The 27,596-nt window shown below is 43.6% G+C and overlaps 1 protein-coding gene across 2 annotated transcripts in view; it reads right to left on the reverse strand.

Moving 5' to 3' along the window:
* WDR7 (WD repeat domain 7) overlaps nt 1-27,596 on the reverse strand; it is a 3,592,087-nt gene that overhangs the window by 2,480,530 nt on the left and 1,083,961 nt on the right. For both annotated transcript variants that reach the window (XM_044074906.1, XM_044074897.1), the window contains exon 15: nt 25,434-25,522. In XM_044074906.1, the coding sequence (XP_043930841.1) occupies nt 25,434-25,522 (89 nt within the window). The remainder of the gene's footprint in view (nt 1-25,433; nt 25,523-27,596) is intronic.

Here is a 27,596-nt window from a genome sequence, read left to right on the forward strand (position 1 = left end):
GTACTTCTGCCACGGGAGTAGAAATGGGGTCCAGGCCCCGGAGTTGAGCCCAGATAGCAAACCTTTTCCATTTGTTAGAATACAGTTTCTTCGTAGCCGACTTGTGGGCTGAAGACAATATGTGCACCACATCTGGATCCAGTGCATGTCTCCTGACTATGGTCGGAAGAGGAGGAGCCAGGCCGTCAATTTTAATGTGTGTAGGGACTGGTGTAGTAGTCTCGACTGATGAATCAGTAGGTCTGGGACCTGGTCCAGGAACCATGGACCTTCCAGAGCATGTTTCCGAAGATAGGGAAACCACACTTGACGAGGCCAGTACAGAGCAATTAAGATCATCTTGCTGCCTAAGAGAGATGCCTTTTGAATCACTCTGGGGAGGAGAGGAACTGGAGGGAAGGCATAAAGCAGTCCGGTGGGCCAAGGATGGACTAATGCGTCCATAGGGCTCTTCCCCGGAGCCGGGGTTAGGGAGAAAAATTCTTTGCACTTCGCATTCAGAGGAGTCGCGAAGAGGTCGCAACACGGAACTCCCCATTCGCTGAAAATCTGCCTTGTAATTGTCAAATTCGGAGACCATTTGTGAGGAGAGAGGATGGTTCTGCTCAACCTGTCGGCTATGACATTGGATTTGCCCGGTATGTGGGTAGCCACTAGGAAGCGTTTGGTCGAGACTGCCCATTCCCAAACTCTCATCGCTTCTCTGCAAAGAGGATAGGATCTGGTCCCTCCCTGTTTGTTCAGGTACCAGACAACTGACATGTTGTCTGAGTGAACAGCAATTACGCCCTGAGGGAGGTAATCGTGAAGGGCTCGAAGGGACAGGAGTACTGCCCTCATTTCTAGGATGTTGATGTGGAGAGGGGTCTCTACCGGGTGCCATTTGCCTTGGACTGACCTGCCCGGGGAATGCCCCCCCCCCCCCACCCCGTCTGGGAGGCGTCTGTGGTCAAAGTGGCCGCCGAATGAGGAAGAACAAAGGGTCGTCCCTGGTCCAAATTGGAGGACACTAGCCACCAGCGAAGGTCCCGTTTGCAAGATTCTGTGATCCATATTAGATGATTGAGAGGGAGTTCCTGAAAGGACCACTGAGTTGAAAGAAGCCACTGGAGGATTCTCATGTATAACCTTGCCAAGGGAACTAGGAGAACTGTGGCAGACATCGATCCCAATAGCTGTAGGACCATTCTGGCTGGGGCTTTGGACCTGGGGAGTAAGGCTCGAACCTGATTTTGAATGGTCTGAATTCTGTCTGCAGGTAGATAGACCCGCATCTGGTTTGAATCTATCTCTACCCCTATGAATCTTATTCTTTGAGATGGCCTTAACACAGACTTTGGCCAATTGAAGGTGATTCCAAGGGAATTGCCCAGTGATATTGTGGCTTGCAGGTTCCGTAGAAGTAGATGCTTGGAGGTGGCAGTTAGGAGCCACTCGTCTAGTATGGAAACACCTGGAATCCTAGACTTCTCAGGTGAGCAGTCACTACTGCCAAGCATTTGGTGAACACCCTGGGGGCTGTGGTGAGACCAAAGGGCAGCGCGGAACTGAAAATGACTGCATCCTAGGCTGAAGCGCAAGTGTCTCCTGGACGTTTGATGTATTTTGATATGGTATCGCGTCCTTGAGGTCTATGGAGCACATCCAAACACCTTTCTCCAACAATGGGAGAATGGTTTGTAAAGTGACCATTCAGAACTTGGACTTCTTGACTGAGCGGTTTAGGTTGCTTAGGTCCAAAATGGGCCTCGAGTCCCGGTCTTTTGGCACCAAAAGAATCTTGAGTAAGTCCCTAATCCGATCTGGTCTGCGGGGACCGGTTGGATGACTCCTTTTTGCAGCAGCTTTGAAACTTCTAAGGCTGCGGTATCCCGTTGACTGGGTGGCGGGTCCGGGATTCTTTTGGACTGAGGGGGGGGGGCAACAGAATGGGATGGAGTAACCTCCGGCGATAATTCGAAGCACCCATCGGTCCTGAGTGATCCCTTCCCAGGCCTTCAGGTGCTGGGTGAATCGACCCCCGACTGGCTCCGGAGCAGCACAGTCGGGCAATCCCTCAGGGACTATGAAAAGCTGAAGAGCCACAAAAGGACTCGTGGTCTCCAGTGTTGCGAGGGCCTCTGCCGCCTCTGGGACGGCGTCTTCCTGATGAATTTCCCCCTCCTCTGCCTCTGGAGGGGGAACCTTCCTGCTGAGAGGGGTAAGACTTCTGAGATCTACGGAACCACATCTTCCCTCCTCTTTTAGCCTTGGGATAAGGCCGAAAGGGAGTGGAAAATCATGCCCCTATGGCAGTCAGAGTCTTACCCTCCTGTTCACAGCGGGTAAGTGTGTCTTTCACCTTGGGCCCAAACAGGGAGGACCCATCAAAGGGGGCGTCAGTGAATGAAGACTTGAAGGCCTCCATGCGAAATGACACAGGCGGAGCCAGGCTTGTCTCCATAGAGCAATGCCTGTACCGCGCTCTACTAAGCCTTCGGCCGCATCTGAAATGAGCCTCATGGACGAGTTGAAATGGGCGACATCGTAGCCAGCTGAGAACCAACCGTCTGGGCCAGCTCCTCAGGCAGGTTACCTAAGAGGGTATCGGATAGATCCTTAATCAGATCCCTCTGGAATCTCGTAAAGTGCGTCAGGTAGTTCAGAGACCTCAAAGTAAAGGCCGCTGAACTAAGGGTGCGCTACGTGCCGATCCATGCTCCTAGACTCCTTATTAGGAGGATGGATGGACGTAGAAGCCTCTGCTACATCTTGCTGGGTAGCAGATGCCACCACCATAGCATCCACAGCCACACCTTTCGTAAGGAACTCTCTATCTGGGGGCGCCGAAAGAAATTTGTTTGGACGAAGGGCACCGGTTCCACAGAGTCTGGGTGTTCCCACTCCCTTCGACAGATCAAATCCAAGAGCTCGTCGAAGGGCGGAGACACCCAGGAGGTGGAGGGCTGAGCCCTGAAGGCCTTCAGGAACACCGACTCATCAGCAGAGGGAGGTTTGGACTGCCAGCCGCCTCGTTGTTTTAGGGCTTCCAGGATGTCTGCAAAGGAGACATCATCCGAGGACGACTTGGTGGACCCCTCTGCATCATCGAGATCGGTGTCAGATGTCAAAGACTCGTCAGGGGAGTCAACGTGCTTCCTCTTGCACGTTTTCTTCCTGGGAGGTTCTTCCGAAGAGGCTTCAGAAGGACCTCCAGGAGGGGGAGAAACCCCAGCGGGGGTAACCTGAGGCCCAGGGGCTCCGCTGTCTGCAGACAGGGGGACTGCCAATGACCCAGTCTCCAAATGTAGGGAAGGAGCTGGGGAAACTGTGGAGGTAGCCAATGAAGATTTGGCTAGAGCACTCCTCATAGCCCTGAAGGCGGGACCACCAGAATCCTGGGAAGGTCCCCCCTCCGTGGCCACGACAGTGGACGGTACTCCCGCCGCCGACGCACCAAGAGGGAGACTTGGGACCGAAAGCATCAATCCCGAAGCCTCCCCCCCAGGGCCAAAGGAAGAAGTCCATGCACTGAACTCCGACCCGAGAGCCGGAGTCAGAGCAAGGGTCGGGCCTGACCCTAACACCTCCACTGGTTCCACCAACACCTGCTCCAACGGTGCCGCAGCTGTTGGAGGAGGAAGTGCAATAGGGGAGTGGACTATCGGCTCCGAAGCCAACTGGGCTGGAGCCGAAACCATCTTTTGGAACACCGGAGACTGGAAGAGTCGAAGGAGCACCCTGTCGATGTCCGAATCAGACATCCTGGATGATCTCGAGGATACCGATCGGGCCCGAACCGATTTCACCATTGGCTCCGAAGGGCTCGGGGACCGGCTCCGAAAGGACTCAACAATTATCAGCTCCGAGGAAACCTTCAAGGAAATTTCCCTTGGTGCCGATAAGGACTTCGGCTCCGAGGGGGAAGAGTCTGAGCCGATGACCCTTATCGGCTCCAATATCAGTGGAGCCGATGAGGGTGACCCGCCTCTCGATGCCCCAGACCTCAGCTCCGAAACCAGAGGGGTCGAGGCTGGAGGCATCGAGGCAGACCATTCCGACCTCGGCTCCGAAGTCCGTGGAGCCGATGGAGAAGTCTGCTTAGCTTTCTTAGCCGTCGGTTCCGACTGACTGGTCGGAGCCGGCGCTTTCCTCTTCTTAGAAGGAGACGGAGAGGAAGATAAAGCCTCCTCGAAAGAAGGCTTGATTAATCCTTTGAGGATTAATTTTTTTTTCCTCTCCTGGAATACTCGGGAGGAAAACGCATGGCATACACTGCACGATTCCTGCAGATGTTTGGCGCCAAGACAATAGACGCACGAGGAGTGGTCGTCCGTTATGGACATTTTGAACCCACACCTCGTGCACTTTTTAAACCCGGAGGGTTTATGTTCTTTAGACATAGTCCTACAAGAAAAACAGACCACAACAGCAAACTTAAGGGTTTGACACACAGGAACAATAAGTATGCCACTAACTCAGAATATTAAAACTGAAAAACTTTTTTTTTTTTTTTATACACACAGAAGCGAGAAAGAGAAAGGGGAAACAAGGAGGGTCAAGACCCTCTAACTCAAATGGGTACTTGACCCACACACAACCACTGAGAAGTAGTAACCACAGGGGAAGGCCCCTCTAACTTAAACGGAACCTTCTCTGACAGGAAATTATACTAAAAATTCAATCAAACTGCCAGAAACACACTCTTACACAAAGAATAGCCGTTAAAACAGCTTTTGGGTTTAAATGAAGCAAATACTGACAGGAAAAAAGACTATATATATAGTACTTAGCCCAGCCAATGTTGAGACCACGTCCAAGCTCTGTAAGCGGCAAACGAGATCTGGGGGATTAGTGGTGGTGCATCCTGGGATAAAGATAGCTCAGCCAATTAGAGGCCTCGCTCTATAGCATAAGCGTGCCGAGTCGGAGCCGAGGGATCGGCTCCGAACCATCAGTCAGAATGTAGGCGAGATAGGATCACATAACATCTACCCTTATCTGTAAGGTCATGGAACGAAACATCATGAGTGTTATAAATAAGGATACAGGTGATATCCAAACCCTTGATCCGACACAGTTTGGTTTTCTCAAAGGCAGGTCATGTCTGTTAAATCTGGTGGACTTCAAAAATGTCACCAGAGCTACAGATGAAGAAAATCTGTGCATACTGCCTACCTCGACCTAGCCAAGGCCTTCAACAAAATCCCACAGTCGGGCATCATTGATAAACTCTCCCTTATGTCATCAGGTGAGTTGCTAACTAGCTCACTGACATATCACACTCAGTCACAGTTGAGGGCTTTACCTCAACCAGTAGACCTGCCACTAGTGGGGTTCTCAGGGGGTCAGTACTGGGCCCCCTACTATTCATAGGTTCATAGATTAGTACTAAGCTAACTGCCCTTACGAGACATTTTAAGCCTAGCCAATTATCCCTTGTGAGACTCAAACCCTGCACGTTGTGTTTGTAAGGCAAACACCTTAACCATTAGGCCACTCTCCCAAACAAATAAACAGCCTTGCAGGTCTTGAACCCAGGACCCTATATACTATAGTCACAGTAGTTAACCACCAAGCCATCACAGCAGTTTGGAATATACTTCTCAAAAGTTCAGGCCAAAACACAGGGGCTGTGGCTGACTATGTTTGCTGACGACTGCAAATTAGGTGCAATCACTGAATCTGCAAACTAAGCCAATATACTTTAAGAGGGACTTAGACAAATCAATGATTGGTGCCAAAGTAATGTCTCAAAACAGAATGCAAAAGAGTGCATTATCACTCCCTTTGGCAAAAACAATATTCCTGCAGACTATCATATTAATAATAATACCCTAAGTAACAACTCAGTAGTGAGAGACTTAGGAACACAGGTTGTGTCTAATGTGGTAAGGAAAGCATTCTATGTCGCACACCACATTAGCAAAGGCATTACCTCAAAAGGAAAAGAGGTCATAACACCCCTGTAATTGACCCTCATCAGGCCAATAATTGAGTACAATGTTCCATTTGGTATGTACCTTACCACGCACCTGCAGCAACTTGACAGACCTCAGAAATTTCTAATCAAGAAAATTCAGGTTCTCCAGCACATGTCACACTCTGACAGAGTGAAGTCACTGTCACTGTACTCAGTAGCATGCAGACTACTTTCAGGAGACTTGTGCATGGCCTGCAGACAAATCTTGGTAATGGAAATGCTACACATTGGTAAGTTCAATGGGAAAAGGGTCACAGGCCTGCGACACAAATAGGACCTGCTGGAGAGACAGATATGTCTCTCAGAAGTTGCCACTCCTCTGGAATAGGCTACCAGTTCACATCAAACAAAGCTGTTCTATGACCCTGTTTAAGTGTAGCCTGGATGACTGGATGGGAAACTGCAAATTCCTGCCAGGATTTCACCTATGACCCTCCTAGATATGGGCAATCGTTGCTAACTAAGATCTCGAGTTTTGGCAGGATCCTTTATATTGGGTTTCTCTAGTATTATATTCGGTACACACGGCTAACCTTATAAAGACGTTCTGGTCAATAGCCCAGTAACCACCTATGGCACAAAAGGATAATGCTGTCTCTGTCTGCCACACACACGCACACACACACACACACACACACACACACGCTGCTTGGTAGCACTATCTATGCAACAAATGAAAAGAAACTTTTATTTATTTATTTATATTTGGTTACCGGGAAAGTCCGACTGGACTCAAGTCCTTTTTCAGCGGAGGCCCGGGGAGAAAAACTCCATGCTTATGAAAAATACTTATTAAATAAATGAAGGATACATAAAATTCATACACAGAAGTCAATATATACATTTTACAATTTAGGGAAAGTGTCATGATACAGGAAGGGTTACAATAAGATACAAATTACATTCATGGAAACTATTGCATACAATTTTACAAGTATGGGAAGTTATCATGATATTGGAAGTGTGTAACAGTCAATCATACATACCATATGTCTGAGACATATAGGACATTCCCTATATTACATAAGTCACAGAAACAGACAAAAGGTCTTGCATGGAACCTGTTGAATACACTGAGGAGGTTCTGTGGCCTGTACTGCAGAAATGTTGAATGAGGAAGGAGAAAGTAGACAGTTACTGGTTACTAAGTGTGAAAGTTAGTTGAGAAAAAGATAACAGAGTTATAACGTGGATTGGTACTAGCCAGGAGTGGCACAAGAGCAGAGCCATGTATCAACCAGATGAGCTTTTAAAGTTTTTTTAAATTATGTTATCGAGGTTATAGCTGTTAAGCTGGTGGGTAAGGAATTCCATCTTTTAGTTATAAAATTTGAGAAGAGGGATTTACCTGCTGTATCACCAACTTTAGTTACATCCAAGAGAAATTTATTATTGAAGAGTAACACTCTGTTACTGGTGTAGGAATGAAGTATTTTTTTGAGGAATTTTTTTTCAGGGTGTTACCAAATTTTATGGGCTAGAGTAAGTTGGTTATAAAGGATGAGCTGTGGTAATTCTAACCATTTAACTTGCTTTATGGCTATGCAGTGGTGAGACCTATAAAGAGAGTCTGCTGCAAACCTGGCAATTTTATTGGAACATGGGGACTTAAACCTCAGCACAGAAATAAATAGGACATGCTGGAGGGACAGATTCATATCCCAGAGGCTCCCCTCACTCTGGAACAAAATCCCAATCCATGTTAGGCAGAGCCGCTCAATGACCCTCTTCAAGAGAAATCTTGACGAGTGGATGGGAGATCGTAGGTTTACCCCTGGGATCTCTTCTGTGTCCCTACTAGACAGAGGCACAGTAAACTAACTTTAAAAGGGCTGTCTTCTGTGACCTACTATACAGAGGCACAGTCATCTAATCTAAAAGGGTGGCAAAAGCCAAACACACTCTGGCTAGGCTTATAAATGCCCTCAGGCAGATAGCCTATCAACCTATGAACCTATGAATTGAGTTTTGCAATGTCTGTTTTTCTTAGATTAGTGAGAATTGAGGAAGCATAAGTAAGTACTGAGATGAGGTGAGTGGTATTGTTTCTTTAGTTGTTTTTGTAAGAAATTGCTTATTTCTTTATAGGACACCCAACTTTTTGCGAACCCTCTTTATGGTATGGGGGATGTGAGTATCAAATTTCATATTACAGTAGATTTTGACCCCATGTAGCTTAATGTGGGTGACAGGTGAGATAATGGTGTTATTTTTGGATGTGATGTTGAATGGAGGGGATGGTGTAGTGTATCTAGTTAGGTGGAAGAGCAGCAGTTTCATTTTATTAGGGTTCAGAATAAGTTGGGAGTTAGAGAGCCCATATTCAACAGAAAGAAAGGAGGCTTGTGTTAGTAAATGAAGTTCTTGAAGGGATGAAACAGCATATATTAATGTGGAGTCATCTGCATACTGGATGGCAGTAACATATTGTAGAGGTATGAAGGTTGTTAGTAAAAATAAAGAACAGTGAAGGTTCATTGATGGAGCCTTGGGGAACACCTAAAGTAAATGGAAGTAGTGGGGAAAGGTCTTGCTGCCACTGAACTGCTTGCTGTTGACCTGACAGATAGCTTTGGAACCAAGTAATTGTAGGTTCACTGAGATTCGGATAGGAAAGAACATTCATGAGTTTTTTGTGTGCGACTGTATCGAATGCCTTAGAGAGGTTCAGAAAGATTACAGATACACATTTTCAATTGTTTCTATGGTTGCTTACTGTGTCTGTGAATGACATTAGGGCAGTGGTGGTGCTATGAAAAGGCCAAAATATGTGTTGTGTATTAGACAGAAGTTTACAAGTATTTAGGTGTTCCATGATTTGTGTATGTATACACCTCTCTAGGATTTCAGATAGCTGGGAAAGAATGGCGATGGGACGATAAGTTTGTCAGCTCTTTTGAATTACTTCCTTTGTGGAGTGGAATTACATGGGAAATTTTCCAGATATCAGGGATTAGGTTTTCAGATATAGATCTGTTAATAAGAATGGCTACAGAGTAGGCTATTGTGGCAGCAGCAATTCTCAGAAAATTAGCTGGTAGTTTATCTGTGGCTAATGTTGTTGGCTTTAATTTTTTTAGAAGTTTTTTAATCATGTCCATAAGAACAGGTTGTAGGGTGGAGCTGTTCTGGTTATTGTTTGGCTTAGGTGGTTCTTTGGGGATGGAGGATGGTTGAGAGCTGGTTAGGGCAAGAACAGATTCAGTGAAATATTTGTTGAATTGTGTGGCTATATTTTCTGAGGAGTTTGTTGTGGTTGGGGAGGGTGTACCATCTTTACCAGGAAGGAGAATGGAGTTAATGGCTGACCAGAATTTTATGAGGATTGTTTAGATGCTTTTTGGTATAGTGTGACAGCAGCTGATCTTACCAAGTTTGACCATTTTCTTCGCTTTATTTCTTAGCTCTAGGTATAATTGTTTAGAAGCTTGAGATTCAGTTTTATGCCATTGGTCCCAAAGTTTCTCTTTAGCTTTCAGTAATGATCTTGTTTCATTGCTAAAATATGGTGCACATTTGAATTTAATTCTGATGGTTCTGGGAGGAGCATCAGAGTTCACGATGCCTAGAAAGATAAAGTTAAAGTAATTAACTGTATCATTAAGGCTGAGGATCTTAAGTGGTTCCCAATTACAACTTTTAGGAGTACTAACAAAGTAAGTGGGATTAAAGTTTCTTTTGTTTCTTATTAGCTGGAAGGTTGCAGGTTTAGCATGAAATGTATGTTGTTTACTGGAGCTTTTCTCCTCGGGTCTCCACTGAAAATGGGCCACAAGCCCAGTTAGACAAACCCAGTTAACAAGTGTCAATAAATAAATAAATTTTAGCATAAAGGTTAGTAGGTGGTTGCTCACACTGTCAGGTAAGCAGCCAGAATAACAGGATTGAGCTGGTCTGTTTATCAGTATCCAGTCGAGAATTGACTGTCTCTTGGATGATTTATCGATTCTCACTCCTCATTTCTTGATATACTGGAAAATATTAAGGTACAACCCAACACCCTAATAATGGGCGATTTCAACTACCCCACCATTAACTTGGAAAACTACTCATGTACCAACTCTTTCGCTCAATGTTATCTGGAATTCATAAATTCCAACGCCTTGGATCAACTTAGCCACACCCCCACCAGGGGCAGCAATATCCTAGACCTGGTCATTACCAACATGGGTGACCAGTGTTCCACACCAGAGGTCAATTCCTCATTGGCCAGATCCAACCACAAGCTAATCAGCCTAGACATCCACATCTTGCCCCCACCTCCCATTAGAGAAACCTCCGTAAAAAATTTCTCCAAAGCCAACTTCACGCTTCTTAAGACAGAAGTGGCAAACTTCACGACACCTATGCAGACGGACAATAGAGGTACGACTGCTGAATCCTACACAAATGCACTTTATAAGCACTTACACGAGTGCATGGATCGTGCTATCCCTAACAGAACCAAGATGCTATCCTCCAAAAAAAGGAAGCCAATCTGGTGGTCCTCTGCCATAAACAAACTCTACAACAGAAGAAAGAAACTGTTGCAAAAAAAAAAAAAGTAAAATCCCATGATTGGAGGAACTCCCGGGTCAGCCTCAGTAAGAAGCTGAGATCCCTCATAAAATCCTCCAAAATTAGTTACGAAAACAAAATCGCCACTGATTCTAAAGACACCCACAAAACATTCTATAGTTATGTCAAGAATCTCAATGGCAACACTCGGATCTGCTCTGAGTTACAACACAATGGCACTAAATATACAGAGCCAACTGATATTGCTAACATCCTGGCAGATAGGTTCAGTGCTAACTTTACCCCCCTCTCACCCCCTAAAGGGCCCATCTCTATACCGAAGAATGCAAAGTTCCTGTAATCATGGCTGCACAGGTAAAAAACATACTCTCCAAAGCCAAGAACATGGCATCCATGGGACCTGACAACATCCCAGGCTGTGTTCTACATGAAGTACAGAATGAACTGGCACCCCACTTAAGCATCATGTTCAATCATAGCCTCACCTCAGGCTTTGTGACTATTGAATGATGCACGGTTATCCCACTCCACAAAGGGGGAGCCACCACGGACCCCAGGAACTACCGCCCCATTAGCCTAACGAGCCTGGTCTGCAAGGCCAAGGAATGTATCATCATGGAACTTATAAACAAAAACATCGGTAATCTCCAAACTCTGGACAACACCCAGTTTGGGTTTGTAAAAGGCAGATCATGTCTCCTAAACCTGATAGACTTCTTTGAAGCAGTCACCAAAGCCGTAGACGATGGTAAGGTGGTTCACACAGCCTATCTAGATCGCGCCATACCTTTTGACACCATCCCCCACTCTGGAATTATAGATAAACTCACTAAACTAGGTATAAATCCCATTGTCACAAGATGGGTTGCCAGCTGGCTCAATGACAGAACCCACATTGTGAAAGTAGCAGACTCCAAATCCGACTTCAGACCAGTGACAAGTGGAGTATCACAGGGTTCAGTCTTGGGTCCTCTCCTGTTTGGTATCTACATTTCTGAAGTACAGGCTAACACAGATGGTCTTTGGCTAATGAAGATGGCAGATGACTGCAAACTAGGAGCCATAACTGAAATTTCTAACGATGTGGACATCCTACAAAAGGGCCTCAATGAGACAGATGCCTGGTGTCAAAGCCATGGCCTCAAGCTCAATGCCAAAAAGTGCATTGTCATCCCCTTTGGTAAAAACTCTGTACCCATGAGCTACCATATAGGTGGTAGTCTACTTAACATTGAAAGTGTGATAAGAGACCTTGGGACACAGGTGGACTGTAGTCTCTCCTTTGATAATCACATTGCCACAGTAGTCAGGAAATCCTTCTACATGGCACACCTCATCACAAAAGGTTTCTCATCAAGGAATAAAGAGGTCATTGTTCCCCTCTACTCATCACTCATTAGACCCATTAGAGAGTACAGCTCCCCTTTTGGTATGTACTTCGCAAGACATCTACAACAACTGGAAAGGCAGCAGAAATACCTCACAAAGAGGATTACCAGCCTCAAAAAAATGCCCTACGCAGACTGTCTCAAAAAACTCCAACTTTACTCTGTCACATATCGCCTACTCAGAGGTGATCTCTGCGTAACATACAAAGCTATGTCAAACCCAGAGCTGTTGGACATGCTCCACTTAAAGAAATCCCAATCCCTCTGAGCTACATGCTCTTGGGACCTAAACCTTCTCACCACAATAAACTGAACATGCTGAAGGGATAGATTCCTGTCCCACAGACTTCCCATACTCTGGAACAAACTACCTATCTATATCAAACAAAGCTCCTCATTAGCACTCTTCAAGAAAAATCTTGATGATTGGATGGGAAATAGGAAATTCACTCCGGGGATCACCTCTGTGGCTCTGCTCGACAGGGGCACAGGAAAATAATTTTCTTCGGTGGCGAAAGCCAGGGTACCTTTTTGGTTAGGCATATATAGCCCCTAGGGCTGATAGCCTAGTACCTACCTATGAACCTAGTGGGTGACTGGATTATTTTATTATATCCATGGAGGTTGACGTAATTGGAGGGATTGCTTGAGTTACAAGTTAGCCAACCTAATTTATTTTTTCTAAAAACATTTTTTCTAAAATTCCTGCCATGGGCAGAGCAGAGATAACTTCACTAAAACTGTATTAAACTGTACAGTTGCCATTAATCCCTTCTAACTTGAAAAACAAAAATTTGGTTATCTTCATAGGAAGGGAAACTCCCCTTAGAAACTTTCTCAGGCATGCAGTTAGGAAGAAATAAAGTCTGTCCACCAGCCATACCTCTGGCAGAAAGACAAAATACTGAAGTGGCAACCTGATCGTAGTTTTGTTCTTCAAAAAGATGCAAACTATTGTGAGACAATGTCACCTGCTTCTTGTTTCATCTTCAACAAATTCTACAAAGATTCTAGGAATCTATTCTGTTTGCTAGTTTTAGAATATTTTGGATCAATCTTCCTTCCTTACTGTCATAGGTATCTCTTCCCCCAACTGCTGTCTACATCATAAATGTTACAGGCAGATGGCAAGAGATGCTGACATTTCAATGTGCATCCTTCATCATCTTCATTTTTATTTACAACAAGCCTTTCCAGGCAATGATGAAGGTGGAGGCTCATTAAGCATTAACTTCAACTTTTGCTACTCACAATAAGGTACATCCTATACATCACAGACTTCTCAGTAGACGCTGAAAGAATCTGTTTAGCAAGTCTTCTATTGCTTTAGTATAGAGTCCCTTGGCTGTAATGAGGAAGCCTAGAATGCCTGCACAACCTTAGGCTTTTCCACCAATTAGACCTGCAGCTCATGCTCCTGATCTTCAATTATAATTTCAGAGATAAATCACTTCTGTATCTTAGTCAATACTGACTGAGGGACCTAATTAAACTTAACTTTATGTACCAGTGTCAGTTGATGCTCTGCTAGTACCACAAGGACAAATGTCTCTAACCTGCTGCCAAGAGTTGGTTATTCACATATGCAAGCCTTTGCAGAAGAGAAAGAAGTCATCCCACAATCCATAGACAGCAAAAACTTTTTTATGTAGTTCACTATCCTCTAAATAAGCATCTTGACATTTCCTGACTGTGGATTTATTTATTTTATTTATTTTTTTATTTATCATTTGTTGACCGGGAAAGTCCGACTAGGTTCCACAGAGCCTGTTTTCAGCAGAGGCCCGGAGAGAAATGCTCCAGATACATGTCTTTGGAATGTGGGAGGAAACCGGAGTACCCGGAGGAAACCCACGCGAACACAGGGAGAACATGCAAACTCCACACAGAAGGCACCCCAGCCGAGAATCGAACCGGAGAACCTCTTGCTGTGAGGTGACAATGTTAACCACTGCACCACTGTGCCGTGGATTTGATAGTTCTTCTTTGAGTTATTTTCTAAGGCCCTAAATCTCTGCTCAGTAAGAAAATGTCTGCAAAGCCTTTTTTATATGAATTGATGTAGCTTGTTCAAATTTCCTGACAAATTTCATATTTTTTCAATGTTGTGATCAGTACCTAAACAGAAAATATATCACATTTGAAACTCTTTAAGCTCAGTCTGTCTACTGCAATCACACTTACTGATATAGCAATCATTAATTATCAGCTATGTAACAGAAGAACTTTTTAGAAGAAAAAAACAGGCATTAAAATTTAAAACTGAACTACTTACATAGCAAGTTTTCTTCATGTGAGTGGGAGATGTGTGACACTCGAAAATTATGACAGAACTGAAGAAAATTTTCACCAAAATGGGTCATAAAAGACAGCCACATGCATACCTACATTACTGTACACTGACACAATCCTGCACTGGTATACAAGGAATGAAGACAACATTTTTTTTTTAAAACAAAGGAGGGTGGGATACAACCCAAATGAGTGTCAAACTGTTTCAGTGTTAACTGTGCTGCATCACAGCACTTGGTTCTCCAGTTGTGTTCCTGATTAAGATACTTTCTGTTTGGAGTCTGCACATCATTCTGTTGTTAATGTGGGTTTCTACCAGGGGCTCTGGTTATCTCCAACATCCCAAAGACATGTTGCAGGTGAAATGACAATCCCCCAAATTGCCTACAAGCATGTGTGCATGTCTCCTATGATGGAGTGTTACCTTGTCAAGGAAAGGTTTATCCATCCTTTGCCAAATGAATGTCAAAGTAGGCTCTGGTTCCTCTGTGACCCAAACTGGATGAATATGGCAACTAAGCATGAATGAATGTTATGATTTGCTAATGCGCTGACTCTCCTCAAAGAAGATATTTGTTACTGAGACAAACTGTCCTAAATTGACAGTTTGCTGACGTGGGCTTCCCAAAAATAACATGAAGGGCCTGCTGTTAGATATATCTCTACTACAGTTAGTAGGACATTTCCTATGGATAGGCTATTTAATTTAAATCTGTTCATGACAGGAATTCTTTCTTCGTGTATTGGTGAAGAAGTATTAGTATATTAGAGAATCTGTAGGCTGACTTCAGACATTTCTCAGATGCCACCATCATGTCATTTTCATATGCAACCTTGCATAAGGGTCTAGAAGAATGCAAGATGACATATACACCATGCCTTTTAAGAATGGTCTTACTGCAAAAACAAAAGTAAACATGTCAGTAATGTTCAAACATCCATTTGCTTGTCATGAGCAGGAAAATTGTTCAAGAGCAATATATGCTCTCATGTCCCTCCCTCTTTCCTATCACATCTCCAATATTTACTATCTGCCTGAGGAAAATCTTCTGATGTTTACTTGGTGTGTGACACTATATTTCCAAATACTCCCATGCAAAAATCCTAAACCTAAAGTTTGCTGCACACTATGTATGTCTATAGATTTCTTTGTAATTTATCTTTCTAGTCTCTTTTTTCTGGTCTTTTCTAACATCCACCAATTAATTCTTACAGACATTTTGCACTATTTTATATGGCCTACTAATTTAACAGCATCTTCTATTCTTTAGTCAGTACTCCAGTTCATTTTTAATTTGCCTATACTCTTATTGATCCTTGATAGAGAAGACAATCTCTAACCTGTAGTCTGAACTTCTGCATCATCAAACTCAATTACCTTTCCCTCCCAAGTTACTTGCACCCAATATCGTGTTTCTTATGTTAAATTTTTTCAGTAAGTTCCAGCCCTCTCTCACTAACCTTCTATACATCTTCTTGCATGATCCCTATTTGCAAACTCTTCTCGCTCCATCCCTGTGCTGATGTTGTTCATAGAATACTTTCGCTATATTATGAATATAATACTTTGTATAGTTGCTACATATTCTCATTAAAGACTTGAGGCGAAACTGCAGCCACAAAATCATGATGAGTTTTGGCAAAACGAAAAAAGTCTGAAGTAGCAGCCATAGTTCAAGCAGAATACGTTCTTAGAGTTGCAACTAATGGTTTCCCATGTTTAATATGGCAAAATTCAATGCTGTTAGTTAACCATCAAAAAGAATACAAACAAGTTGTCATTTCTGCAAAAAACAAAAAAAAAGAACAGGCTGCACATAAAAGTGAGTTGTCTGTGGACATCCACACAATGCAGAAGATATACACCTCACTTAGAAAACAGGTAGGTTAATAGAACCGTTCATATCATATGTTACATCTAGTAAATATTTTTGATATAAAAATACCTTTGCCATATGGAAAATTAAATATGGTGCTTGACAGTCAGGTACTGCAATTACAAAATTATTTTGGCAAAAGTAATGGTAACGGAATTTATTTTATTTTATTCTTATTTTATTTTACATTTGTTGACCGGGCTAGTCTAGCTGGATACATGTCCATTTTCAGTAGAGGCTCGGGAAGAAAAGCTCCAAATCTATGTAATATAACAGTAGTACACAATGATAGCATAGAACAGATCAAAACTAAAAAAAAAAACATTAAAAAAATACATTAAAGTATAGGTTAACATTATAAAAACAACATGACGTGTGTACACACAGAGAAACAAACATTAGTATAGGCTAGCATTATACAAACAACATGCTAAGAATCATGGGTATACTGTATAGTAAATACAGTAGTTGCAGACGCAAGATATACAGGTTAAGGGGTTGACAATTGACAAGGGAGAGTAGGCAAAGTGAGATAGATAGAAATTCACTATAGGTTTATTTAGAAGTTATACACTCAAGGGGAATGGATACATTCAAAGCTATGAAGTGGGTGCATGGAGCAGGGGTAAGTTAACAAATTTTAAGTACTACAAGGAAGCTTGCAGGCAAAAAAAGAAGTTATGTCTTACCATAACTATCCAGCTTTATTGTTGATCCTCGTTCAGTCATTACATATGGGTATCGGTTCTGACCTCGGAACCGAGCCGCCCATCTTCCAAGTTTGCGTCAGCTACTAACTCTCGAGCTAAATCTCTTACCCAGAAACCCCGTCTCCCTGTTACATCAGATTGAGTTTGTAAGTCAAAAGAAAGTAGATGCTACTTCTGGTCAAATGACCTAATAGAACCGGATGGTGAGATCCACTAGAAGCCACAGGAGGGGGAAGGAGGGAGGGTCGTAATGACTGAACGAGGATCAACAATACAGATGGAACATTATGGTAAGACATAACTTCTTTATCTGATATTGTTAATCCTCGTTCATTCCTTACATATGAGACAGAGTCCCCAGCTACCTTTATTCCTGGGAGGCTCTCATAGAAGGAGATTCCTGAGCATCATAGAACCAAAACATGCTCTTCCCCTGGAGGCCAAATCCAATTTGTAATGATTGATGAAGGTATGAGGGGTACCCCAAGTTGCAGCTGCACAAATGTCATGTAAAGAAGCTCTGGCATGGAAGGCAGCAGAAGTTGCCATCGACCTTGCAGAATGAGCCTTTATGGTAGTAGGTAACGGAATATTACATTGTCTATAAATGAAGGTCACACAGTCTTTCAACCATTTAGCCAATGTGACCTTAGCAACAGCACATCCTAATCTAGGTCCAGAATAGGCCAAAAATAACTGGTCTGATTTAAGAGAGGCCTTAATCCTGTTCAAGTAGAGGCAAATTTGCTTGTGAATATCTAGGGTATATAGGCAATACTCTCCTTTGTTGAATAGTTGGGGAAGAAAATTGGCAATTCAATGGTTTGATTAATGGACATTTCAGAGATCACTTTTGGCAGAAAGGAAGGATTAGTTCACAAAGACACTCTATCTCTATGAAAAATCAAATATAGAATCTTGATGCATAAGGCTTGAAGCTCAGAAATATGTCTGGCAGAAGTAATGGCAACCAAAAACAGGGTTTTCTATGACAATTATTTGAGGTCGCAAGGAGAAGCTGGTTCGAAAGGTGGCACTCTCAAAAGCTTGTAGAACCAATGACAGGTCCCATGGCTGAGTAGGTTCTCTAAAAGAGGGTTTTAGATGATTCACACCTTTTATGAAAGTCTTGCGTAATTTGTGTGACATAAGAGAGGAGTCTTGGACACCATCATGGAAATTAGATATTGCAGCCAAATGAACTCTAATGGTAGAGGCCGCTAGACCGGATTGAAAAAGAGTGGCTAGATACTCCAGTACTATCGACACTGGTGCTGAAAAAGGATCTACCTGCTTTTCTTTCAGCCAAAAAGTAAATCTTTTCCACTTGCTTAGATAAGTAATTCTGGTGGAAGACTTATGAGATGCAATAAGAAAGTCACATTCTGGCAAAGAAAGATCATTCTGCCTGGCAATCAAGGGAATTGGAGAAGCCAAGCTATGAGCTTCAGGCTGTCCAGGTTGGGGTGAATCAAATTCTGTGGATGGGAGATCAACCCCGGGTTGGATGGAGAATCCACGGTTGATCTAGCAGGCGAGGCCAAAGGAAGGGGAACCAAATCTGACGAGGCCAATATGGCGCTATGAGGATCACTTTGCTCTTCAACCGGCGGGCTTTCCTCAGAAACAGGGGAATGAGGGGGAGAGGTGGAAATGCATAAAGTAGACCCAAGGGCCAATCGTGGACTAGAGCATCCTTGAGTGACTTCCCGGAGGGGGAATCAGGGCGAAATAGTTGCTGCATTTGTAGTTGGTTGGGGACGCAAAGAGGTTGCAGCAAGGAAGACCCCAGCTGTTGAAAATCTCTGCCGCTATCATGGGATTCAAGGACCATTTGTGAGGTTGTAAAATACACCTGCTGAGTCTGTCTGCTATCACGTTGGAGCTCCCGGGAATGTGCGTTGCTAGAAGAAAATGGTTGGTAGCCATCGCCCATTGCCATATCCTCATGGCCTCTCAACAGAGTGGGTAAGATTTGGTTCTGCCCTGTTTGTTGATGTACTAGACTACCGCCATGTTGTCTGATTGTATCGCAATAGTCCCAGACGGCAGCAGGGGTGGAATGCTTGCAACGCCAGAAGCACCGCCTTCAGCTCTAGAACATTTATATGCAGATGGGTCTCCATTTCGGATCAAGTACCTTGGACTGTCTGTCCCTGACATAGCCCCCCCCCCCACTCCATCAGGGAGGTGTCTGTGGTCACTGTAGCCTGGGGTTGTTGGGGAGAGAAGGGGTGAGACCATTGTGACGGGTTGTGGGTCATCCACCAATTTAAATCCTGTTTGCACCTGTGAGTTACCCGGATTTTGGCTGAAAGGGGGTACTGAAAGAGATACCATTGGGTGAGCAGTAGCCATTGTAGAATCCTCATGTGAAACCTGGCCAAGGGGACAATGGTGACATAGGCTGCCATGGAACCCAACAACTATAGAAAAGAATGAGCTGTGGATTTCTCCCTTGAAAGGATTGGGTTCAGTTGTTGCTTTATCCTTAGAATTCTGTGCTCTGGAATGGATGTTCTGCAATCCTTTGTATTCAAGATGACCCCTATGAATTCTGTGGACTGAGATAGGGTGAGATTGGATTTTTGCCAGTTTATGGTTATGCCTAGCCTTTCTGCAGAAAGGAGAGAGTATGCCAGGGCTTCTTCCAATAGATGTCTGGTGGGGGCGGAGATGAGCCAGTCGTCTAGGTATGAAAACACCTGGAATCCTTGTAGTCACAAGTGAGATGTGACAACTGCCATTTACTTTGTGAACACATTGGGGGCTGTAGAGAGTCCGCAGGGCAGTACTCTGAACTGGTAGTGACTGGCTTCCGCACTGAAGTGAAGGAATCTTCTTGATGGCTTGTCCACTTTTATGTGGTAGTACGCATCTTGAAGATCTATCGAGCACATCCAATCGCCTTTTTCCAAAAGTGGAAGGATAGACTGTATTGTGACCATCCGGAATTTTTGTACTCTTACAAACTTGTTCAATACACTGAGATGCAAAACTGGTCTCCAGTCCTCAGTTTTCTTTGGCACCAAAAATAGTCTTGAGTAGAATCCGGATCCTATCTTCTGTCTGGAGGGACTATTTGGATGACTCTTTTTTTCTTAGCAGCTTTGAAATCTCTAATGCTGCTTCTTCCCTTTGACTGGGTGGAACTTTGGGTAAGTTTGTTGGGGGAGCGGGACAAAGATCGAAGGAAATATGATAATCTCTGGTTATCATCCTTTGTACCCAAGAATCGGTGGTGATGGTTAGCCAGGCAGAAGGGTACAAAGAGAAACGACCGCCAACCACTTCTGGAGGAAAGCAGTTGGGCCGCTCTTCAGGAGCACTGGTAGGATTGGCCAGGGAAAGAGTCCCTGGAACCCTGGTTACGCGGACCCCCTCTGCCCCGAAAAGGGCATCTTCCCTGTGAGTTTCCCCCTCTGCCTCTAGGGGAGAACTCGGCCAGTGTGTCATGGAAAGGACCCTGAGACTTTTTGTACCATATCTTCCCACTCTTCTGGTTTCTGGAGAAAGCCAGTTAAGGGGAAGAATAACGGACACCCATGACAGAAAGAGTCTTACTGTCCTGTTCACATCTGGCCAGTGTGCTTCGAACCTTGGGTCCAAACAATGAAGATGCTTCGATGGGAGCGTTGAAAGGTTCCGCGAAATTACAAAAGCGCATCCAGGTTTGTCTTCTCAGAACAATGCCTGAACTCGCCGCTCTAGCTGCTCCTTCTGATGCGTGAGATATCAGGCGCATAGAGGAGTTAGATATCGATTCACTGGTGGCTAGCTGAGAGGCCACTTTGTCACGGACCTCATCAGACATGGCACCAGCCAAAGTTTCAGAGAGCTCAGAAATTAAATCTCTTTGAAGCCTGGTAAAGTGTGCCATATAGTTCAAGGACCTGATTACAAAGGTTGCTGATGCAAAAGTATGCTTCCTTATTCTTTCCAGAGCCCGGGACTCTTTGTTGGGCAGATGGACAGTCTGGCTTTCTTCTTCAGCCAGGTCCTTTTTAGTTGTGGTCACCACCACCAAAGCATCTACAGGAAGACCTTTGGACAAATGGGGGTCAGTAGCAGGAGGGGACAAAATTTTATCTGGCCTCCGGACAATGGCCTCAATGGTGTCAGGAGCCTTCCACGCACGCTGGGCAATGAGCCGGACCAGTTCGTCGGCAGGTTTAGTAACCCAGGACATAGGGGGCCAGGCGCGTAAGGCCTGCAGGAACACAGAATCTTCAGAGGTCGAGTTCGAGGGTTGCCAGTCACCTCTCTGTTTAAGAATTTCAAGAATATCACCAAAGGATACCTCAGAGGGTGAGCGAGGGGACCCTTCCCCATCATCAAAGCCTGTGTCTTCAGTAAGGGACTCCTCTGTGGAGTCCATGTGCTTCCTCTTGCACAAGCTTTTTTGATGAACTTCCTCAGAGGGAGAAGCTGGGGAAGACAGTGCAAAAGGGGTTTCCTGTGGGAGTATATCCTGAGGCCCTTGCGCCCGGTCCGCCAGGAACGACTTGCTTATATAGTGGTCCAGAGGAGGGCGAGGAGAGTGATAGCACAGGATCGCTAGTTGATGCCAGAGCCTTCTTCATTAGCTGGAAGGCCGGTCCACCTGAAGAGGGGTAAGTGTCCAGGACAGGGGTGACACCTCTCCTAAGTGGCTCAGCCTGCCGACTCGGAGTCCCTGGACGGCTGTGAAACACCAAATTACATATGCCACAGCTGACATCTTGGGTCGTAGCAAAACTCTCCTGCTACGAAGGCAACTGTGGTTCCTTAGTGAGGTCCATAAAGGGAACCGTAGAGGGGGAAGACTGTGCTATATCAAGGGGCTTCAAAGGCAGTGAAGGAGGAGAATAAGTAGGGGTCTTTGCAAAGGGTGATCACCTCCCAAGGAAGGATAGGTCCTGGGGGGGGTGGGATACCTCTGGCCAAAGCACTTGATCCGCAAGACGCAACAAGTCGTGTTCAGAGAGGCTTCTAGTGGATTTCACGAACACGGCTGAAGGGGAGTCAGGTCTATCCAAAGATGGAGCAAGCTCGGTGCCCACCTTGCAGGTCTGCACTGAAAGCAATGGGGCTGTAAAGGACTGAACTACAGGTGTCTGCACCGAGGAAATTATTGGTGCCGAAGTCCTGGTCTGCACTGACAATAAGGTCAGTACCGAAGTGGTTGTCGGCGCTAAGGCTGGAGCCGAAAATATCAGTGGCGATAACTGAATCGTTGGTGCTGAAAGGGTAGTCGGTGCCGGGTAAGTTGTCAGAGCCGAAAAGGCAACGGGCATCAAAAAATCCATCGACGTCATAACAGTCCGCATTGACTGGACAGTCGGTGCTGGTAAAGAAGACTGAACCATGGAGCCCCTCGGTACCGATACGCTAGTCGGTGCCGAAGTCACAGATGGCGCCGATGGCCTCAGTGCCAAAAGTCTAGGTACCGAAAGCACTGCAGCTGAAGAAGTCAAATCCAAAGTGGAAAGCTTAGCTTTCTTGGGTCTCGGTTCGTGGGAGACCCCAGCAGGGGACGAAGGAAGAGACTTGGCCTTTATATGTTCACCACTCTTTTTCTTATGGGATCCTGGAGGTGTTGAAGCCTCTGACCCAGAAATAAATAGCCTCTGAAAAAGGAGATTTAAGTAGCCTCTTCAATATCAATTTATTTTTTCTCTCAATCAATGTCTTGTTAGAGAAATTCTTACAAATCCTGCAGGGCAGGTCAACTGTTAAATGAGGCACACACAAGCAATAGACACAAAGGGAATGTGCATCTGAAGTAGGTAATTTATGGCCACAATCTGAAATCTTTTAAATCCTGGACTACCTTTTTTATCTGCCATGTTAGAAAGAAAGAAGGAAAAACCAGAAAAAATACCAGCAATGGTACAAGAATTACCCAAAGGTAAGAAGGAAAGGGGGTTTACCAGTGATGGTAAAAAAGAAATTACCTTGCGGTAAAGAGGAGGAAAGGAATTGAAAGGATTCAAGAAAGGATAGTCACTAAATGCGATAAGGTAAGAGAAAACTATCTAATAACGTTTCTGTGAGAAAAGGTTGTTTTACAATTTAGTATGACGAAAAAAAAATTGTAGTTAGCTCAAGAGAAGTAGTTTGACATGACCGAATGGCGATGCAGCAAACAAAATCTAAGGTAACAGGGAGAAGGGAATTCTGGGTAAGAGTTTTAGCTCGAGAGTTTGTAGCTGAAGCGAGCATGGAAGATGGCCAGCTCAGTTCCGAGGTCGGAACCGATACCCATATGTAAGGAATGAACGATGATTAACAATATCAGATTGAGGCTTGCAAAAAATGAAGCATTAAAGAGGCTGAGAGATCAGAAAAGGTTGTAAAAGACAAGTAATGCTGAAGAATTAGTTTTAATCTGGCTTAGTGCATGGGCACAGCTATTGTGCTTTAAGGAGTAGTTTTAGTTGCTTTTTGAAGAGTGGTAGTGATGACAATAATTGAAGATTGCTGGGAAGCCTGTTCCAGATTTTCCCTACAGAATTGGAGAAGAGGGAGTCACCTGCTTTATTAGTGGATTTCTGGATAGTTGTCAGTAATTTATTTGCTGAGCGAAGGGTAGTAAGATTTCTATAGGGGGTGATGAGTACTGAGAACTGGAGGTGGACATAGTGGTTAAGGTGTTTACATTACACACACACAGTACAGGGTTTGATTTTTACCTTTGGGAAGCATGGTTAGGCTTAAAAAAGGTCCCCAAGGGCATTAGCTTAGTAATTATCTATGAACTTAAGAAATGGAAAGAGAATCTTCCAGGGGAGATGCTTTAGCTTTGCAAGCAGAGGTGGTTTAAAGGGATGAAGCAAGTTTTCCTCCATGAAATAAATGCACCCACAGAGGAAGAAAATTTCATTTAGCATCATACCTTATCATAAAGAATACCATAAAAGTAGAATAAATAAAAGAGTATTCAATCCCTGAATGAAAATTAGAAATAACAGCCCAGTATAAACTTTAACTGAAGAATGGCATAGACCAATGTCAAAGATTCCAGAATACTATGAATGCAATAAATGAAAATGGACAGAAAAAGGATCTATGCCTTTGATGAAGGTGCAAACAGCAGAATGAGTTTACATATTCTGGGTAGAAGGCCTCTGGCAAGAGGAAAAGATGGTAACTACCAACACAGGATTGTTAGATATTAATAGAACTGGAGAAGTTATGAATCAGATTAAGGGAGAGAAGGTACAGGTTGGATTTGTATGAAGGATGACACTACAGCATCTTGAAAGGTCACACAGGAAGGGACTTCTTCGGTATAAATTGACTCATTAGGGGAACCACACATGTCTGGGCCAATATAGTACCATGAGAATAACAGTGCCTAAAGAAGTTTGGCTTTCTGGAAGAAACTTATCATCAGAGAAAATGGAGGAAGCATACTTTGGACAACTGGCCATGATCTACAGCATCCTTAACTCCAGAGAGATGATCAAGGAAAAGAAACTGTAATAATCTGCATTCATTGGAGAAAAAAAGAGACTGCATAGTGGTTACACTGATTTGTCACAGAGAAGGCAAATCTTTCTGTCTCTGAAATACTTAGGAACCATTTATGAAGCATCAGGAGACAACTAGTTGGTACTTAAAAGAAATTTAAGATGACAGCACGCTGCCAGAATCTCAATTATTCAACGCCACTGGTAGCAGCATGCTTTCCTGTTTGATGAAGTACACTACGCAACGGCCATGTTGTAGGAATACATAACTATGACCCACCACTGATGCAATGAGTCTTTGAATATTTGTTTAAATTAATATGTTAGGAGACTGCAAGTGGAATGGACTTACAGACTGAAGATAGGTGAGATCCACTCACCACTGCAGATGCAAATTACAAGTTTTAGAAATTCAAGTTAGGAAAGACTAGGGTGCAAAATCTGTGACCACTGAATGAAAACAATTCATATGAAACCTAGCATGAAGGACCTCAAAATTTGAAGCTGACATAAGTCCTACTGCTTTTAGGCAAGTCCCTGCTGGAACAGACTAAGCTGAATAAATGGACGGACTAGTGTAACAGACATAGCTGATGAATCCATTGATAATGGTTGCTTGAAACTCATCACAAAAATATTTCTTTTTTTAGAAAAATATTAAACTGGGGTGGCAGTGTGGTGCAGGAGTTGCGGCCTCACACGCTCTTGGTTCTGCAACAAACTTCCCGTCCTAGATGCCTTCTCTCGACAGTCTGCCTGTCCTCACACAGTTTGCGCAGGTTTTTGCTAAGATATCCAATTTCCACTTACATTTTAAAGATGAGATAATGTGTGAACTGGTGATAATATAAAATGCCTGAAGGTTTATACATAAGTGTGCAATCATGTGTACATACCTACATACTGAAATGAAATGGCATCTTGTCTACAAATGGTTCTAAGCCTTACTCCCATTGCTTGTCTAGAAAGGCCCCAGTTCCTCTATGACTCTGAACAGGATAAAGCAAGTATGAGAAAATGAATGAATGAATGATTCTTATAGTGACCACAGTTAACCACTTCTTTTATTGAACAAGAATAAGGGGAAATAAATTTGTGTGCGCGCGCATACACACACACACCTTTAAGCCACCTTTCCATTACTGCTGACTGAAATACACAAAGATGATTAATTTTAGACACCTATTTTTATGTTCCATATCCTTGATAACACTCTTCTTTTTTTCATTTACCTTGTTTAATCTGCCCTTGTAATGCAGCATTACAAGTCTGGGAAGGTGGTTTGCTTCTAGTTGTATCTGGAGTCCCTGGTTTGGAAGGCCTAAAAGGAAAAACATTAATGATTTTATTTTATTTTCTTTCAAATTGAAATTTTACTGCTTTTGAAAAAAAACAAGTATAAGCATGATAAAAAGTAATAAGTAAAATACATAAATGATGATTACACATGCAATTCAATTGGGAAAAAAGTATGCTACTAAGTCTAAATCCAAAACAACTATGTACAATATTTGCAATAAGTGCTACTAAAATAAAAATAAAAGCATATAGGTTCATAGGTAGGTACTAGGCTATCGGCCCAAGGGCATATGTAAGTCTTGCCAGCAAGGTTCCATAGCTTACGCCACCCAAGAAAGTTATTTTCCTGTGCCACTATCCAACAGAGACACAGAAGTGATCCCCCGGGTGTATTTCCTATTTCCCATCCACTCATCAAGATTTTTCTTGAAGAGTGCTAATGAAGAACTTTGCTTGACATAGATGGGTAGCTTGTTCCAGAGTATAGGAAATCTCTGGGACAGGAATCTATTCCTCCATCGTGTCCTGTTTATTGTGGTGACAAGGTTTAGGTCCCTAGAGTGTGTAGCTCGGAGGGATTGGGATTTCTTTAGGTGTAGCATGTCCAACAGCTCTGGGTTTGATATAGCTTTATATGTTAGGCACAGATCACCTCGGAATAGGTGATATGCTATGGAGTAAAGCTGGAGTTTTTTGAGGCAGTCAGTGTAGGGCATGGTAGCAGTTCTACATGTTTACAAAAGAAAGTATGAATTTGTAAAAATTAGGCAAGTATTTTGTTTGTATAGGCCCTACTTAGTTGTATAAAACACAGTAATTGATTTTTAATGTTTCCTATCTTGTAAGTTATTCTTTTAAAATATGGTTGAGTAGAAGTTTCCAATATTTCTGATAATACGAGCATTTATTTATATTTTTAACGATAAACTTATGAGAGGATATATACTATACAATACTTAAGTATTAATGATTTTATGTAAAATGACAAATAAATTTCTCTAAACTGCATAAACAAAATTATCTAAACTACTGTTGAACAGAAGTGATATTAAACAATAGCAGCTACATTTTTACTTTACTTCATTGGGACACTGTCTTCCTGAGCTCAACCCCCAAAGTAAGAGACTCTATTTATTTGTTTTCCAGGATAGAGTACCAATCTTCATAGACCTTTTTCAGACTCCACCCAGAATCAGGCTCTGGTTAATTGCCTTACTCAGAGTTACAGTTAGCCAATGAAGGCTAAGGGAATCAAACCTTGCACCACTGGACCACAGGAAACAGCCTCTTAATCCTCTAAGCTATATAAAATGGAAATGTTTCATCCACATTTAAATCAAACAGGAAATACAGAACCTGGGGCACAAAGAGTGTGTGCACGTGGACTGCATTACTAAATGTTCATATAAGCTGTGGTGTGCCCTGAGAGTGTTACTTGAGAAAATTGACTATGAAAAATCTACCCTTTCATGGGAATTTACCATTCTACACATCCCACCACCGGGCTTATCTGAAAGGAAATGTAAGATATTGATTCCTATTTTTATGTTAATTAAATATTACTAGCGTTGCCACCCCTCCGTTTTTTTTCCGGAGTGCCCGGAAATCAGTAGGGCACTCCGGTTCTCCGGTTCTTGTAATCGGAGTCCGGAAATAGCGTCAGGCTCGTCAGCGCGTATTAAAAAAAAAAAAAAACATTCCCCGTGACCCGTCTTGGACTCTTGTTGATTGGCTGCTTGCTGCAGATGAGGCTCGTGCAGCAAGCAGCCAATCAACACGTAGAGTTAGTAGTAAAAGCCCTGCAAAGCCCGCGAAAATTTAAGAATATAAAGCGGTGCTTCAGCATTACCTTTTACTTTTGTAGTACAAAGGGTGCTGCTTAAGATCTGAAATTCTTGCTTGGAGCCTTGGACATCGTCTTCAGTGGATTGCCTGCCCTGCCTGGAAGCCCTGCCTGCTTGGAAGCCCTGCCTGGAAGCCCTGCCTGCTTGGAAGCCCTGCCTGGAAGCCCTGCCTGCTTGGAAGCCCTGCCTGGAAGCCCTGCCTGCTTGGAAGCCCTGCCTGGAAGCCCTGCCTGCTTGGAAGCCCTGCCTGGA

Source organism: Protopterus annectens, chromosome 1.part1 (genome assembly GCF_019279795.1).
Source record: "Protopterus annectens isolate FY-2018-M chromosome 1.part1, PAN1.0, whole genome shotgun sequence".
In the NCBI taxonomy this organism is placed as follows: Eukaryota; Metazoa; Chordata; order Ceratodontiformes; family Protopteridae; genus Protopterus; species Protopterus annectens.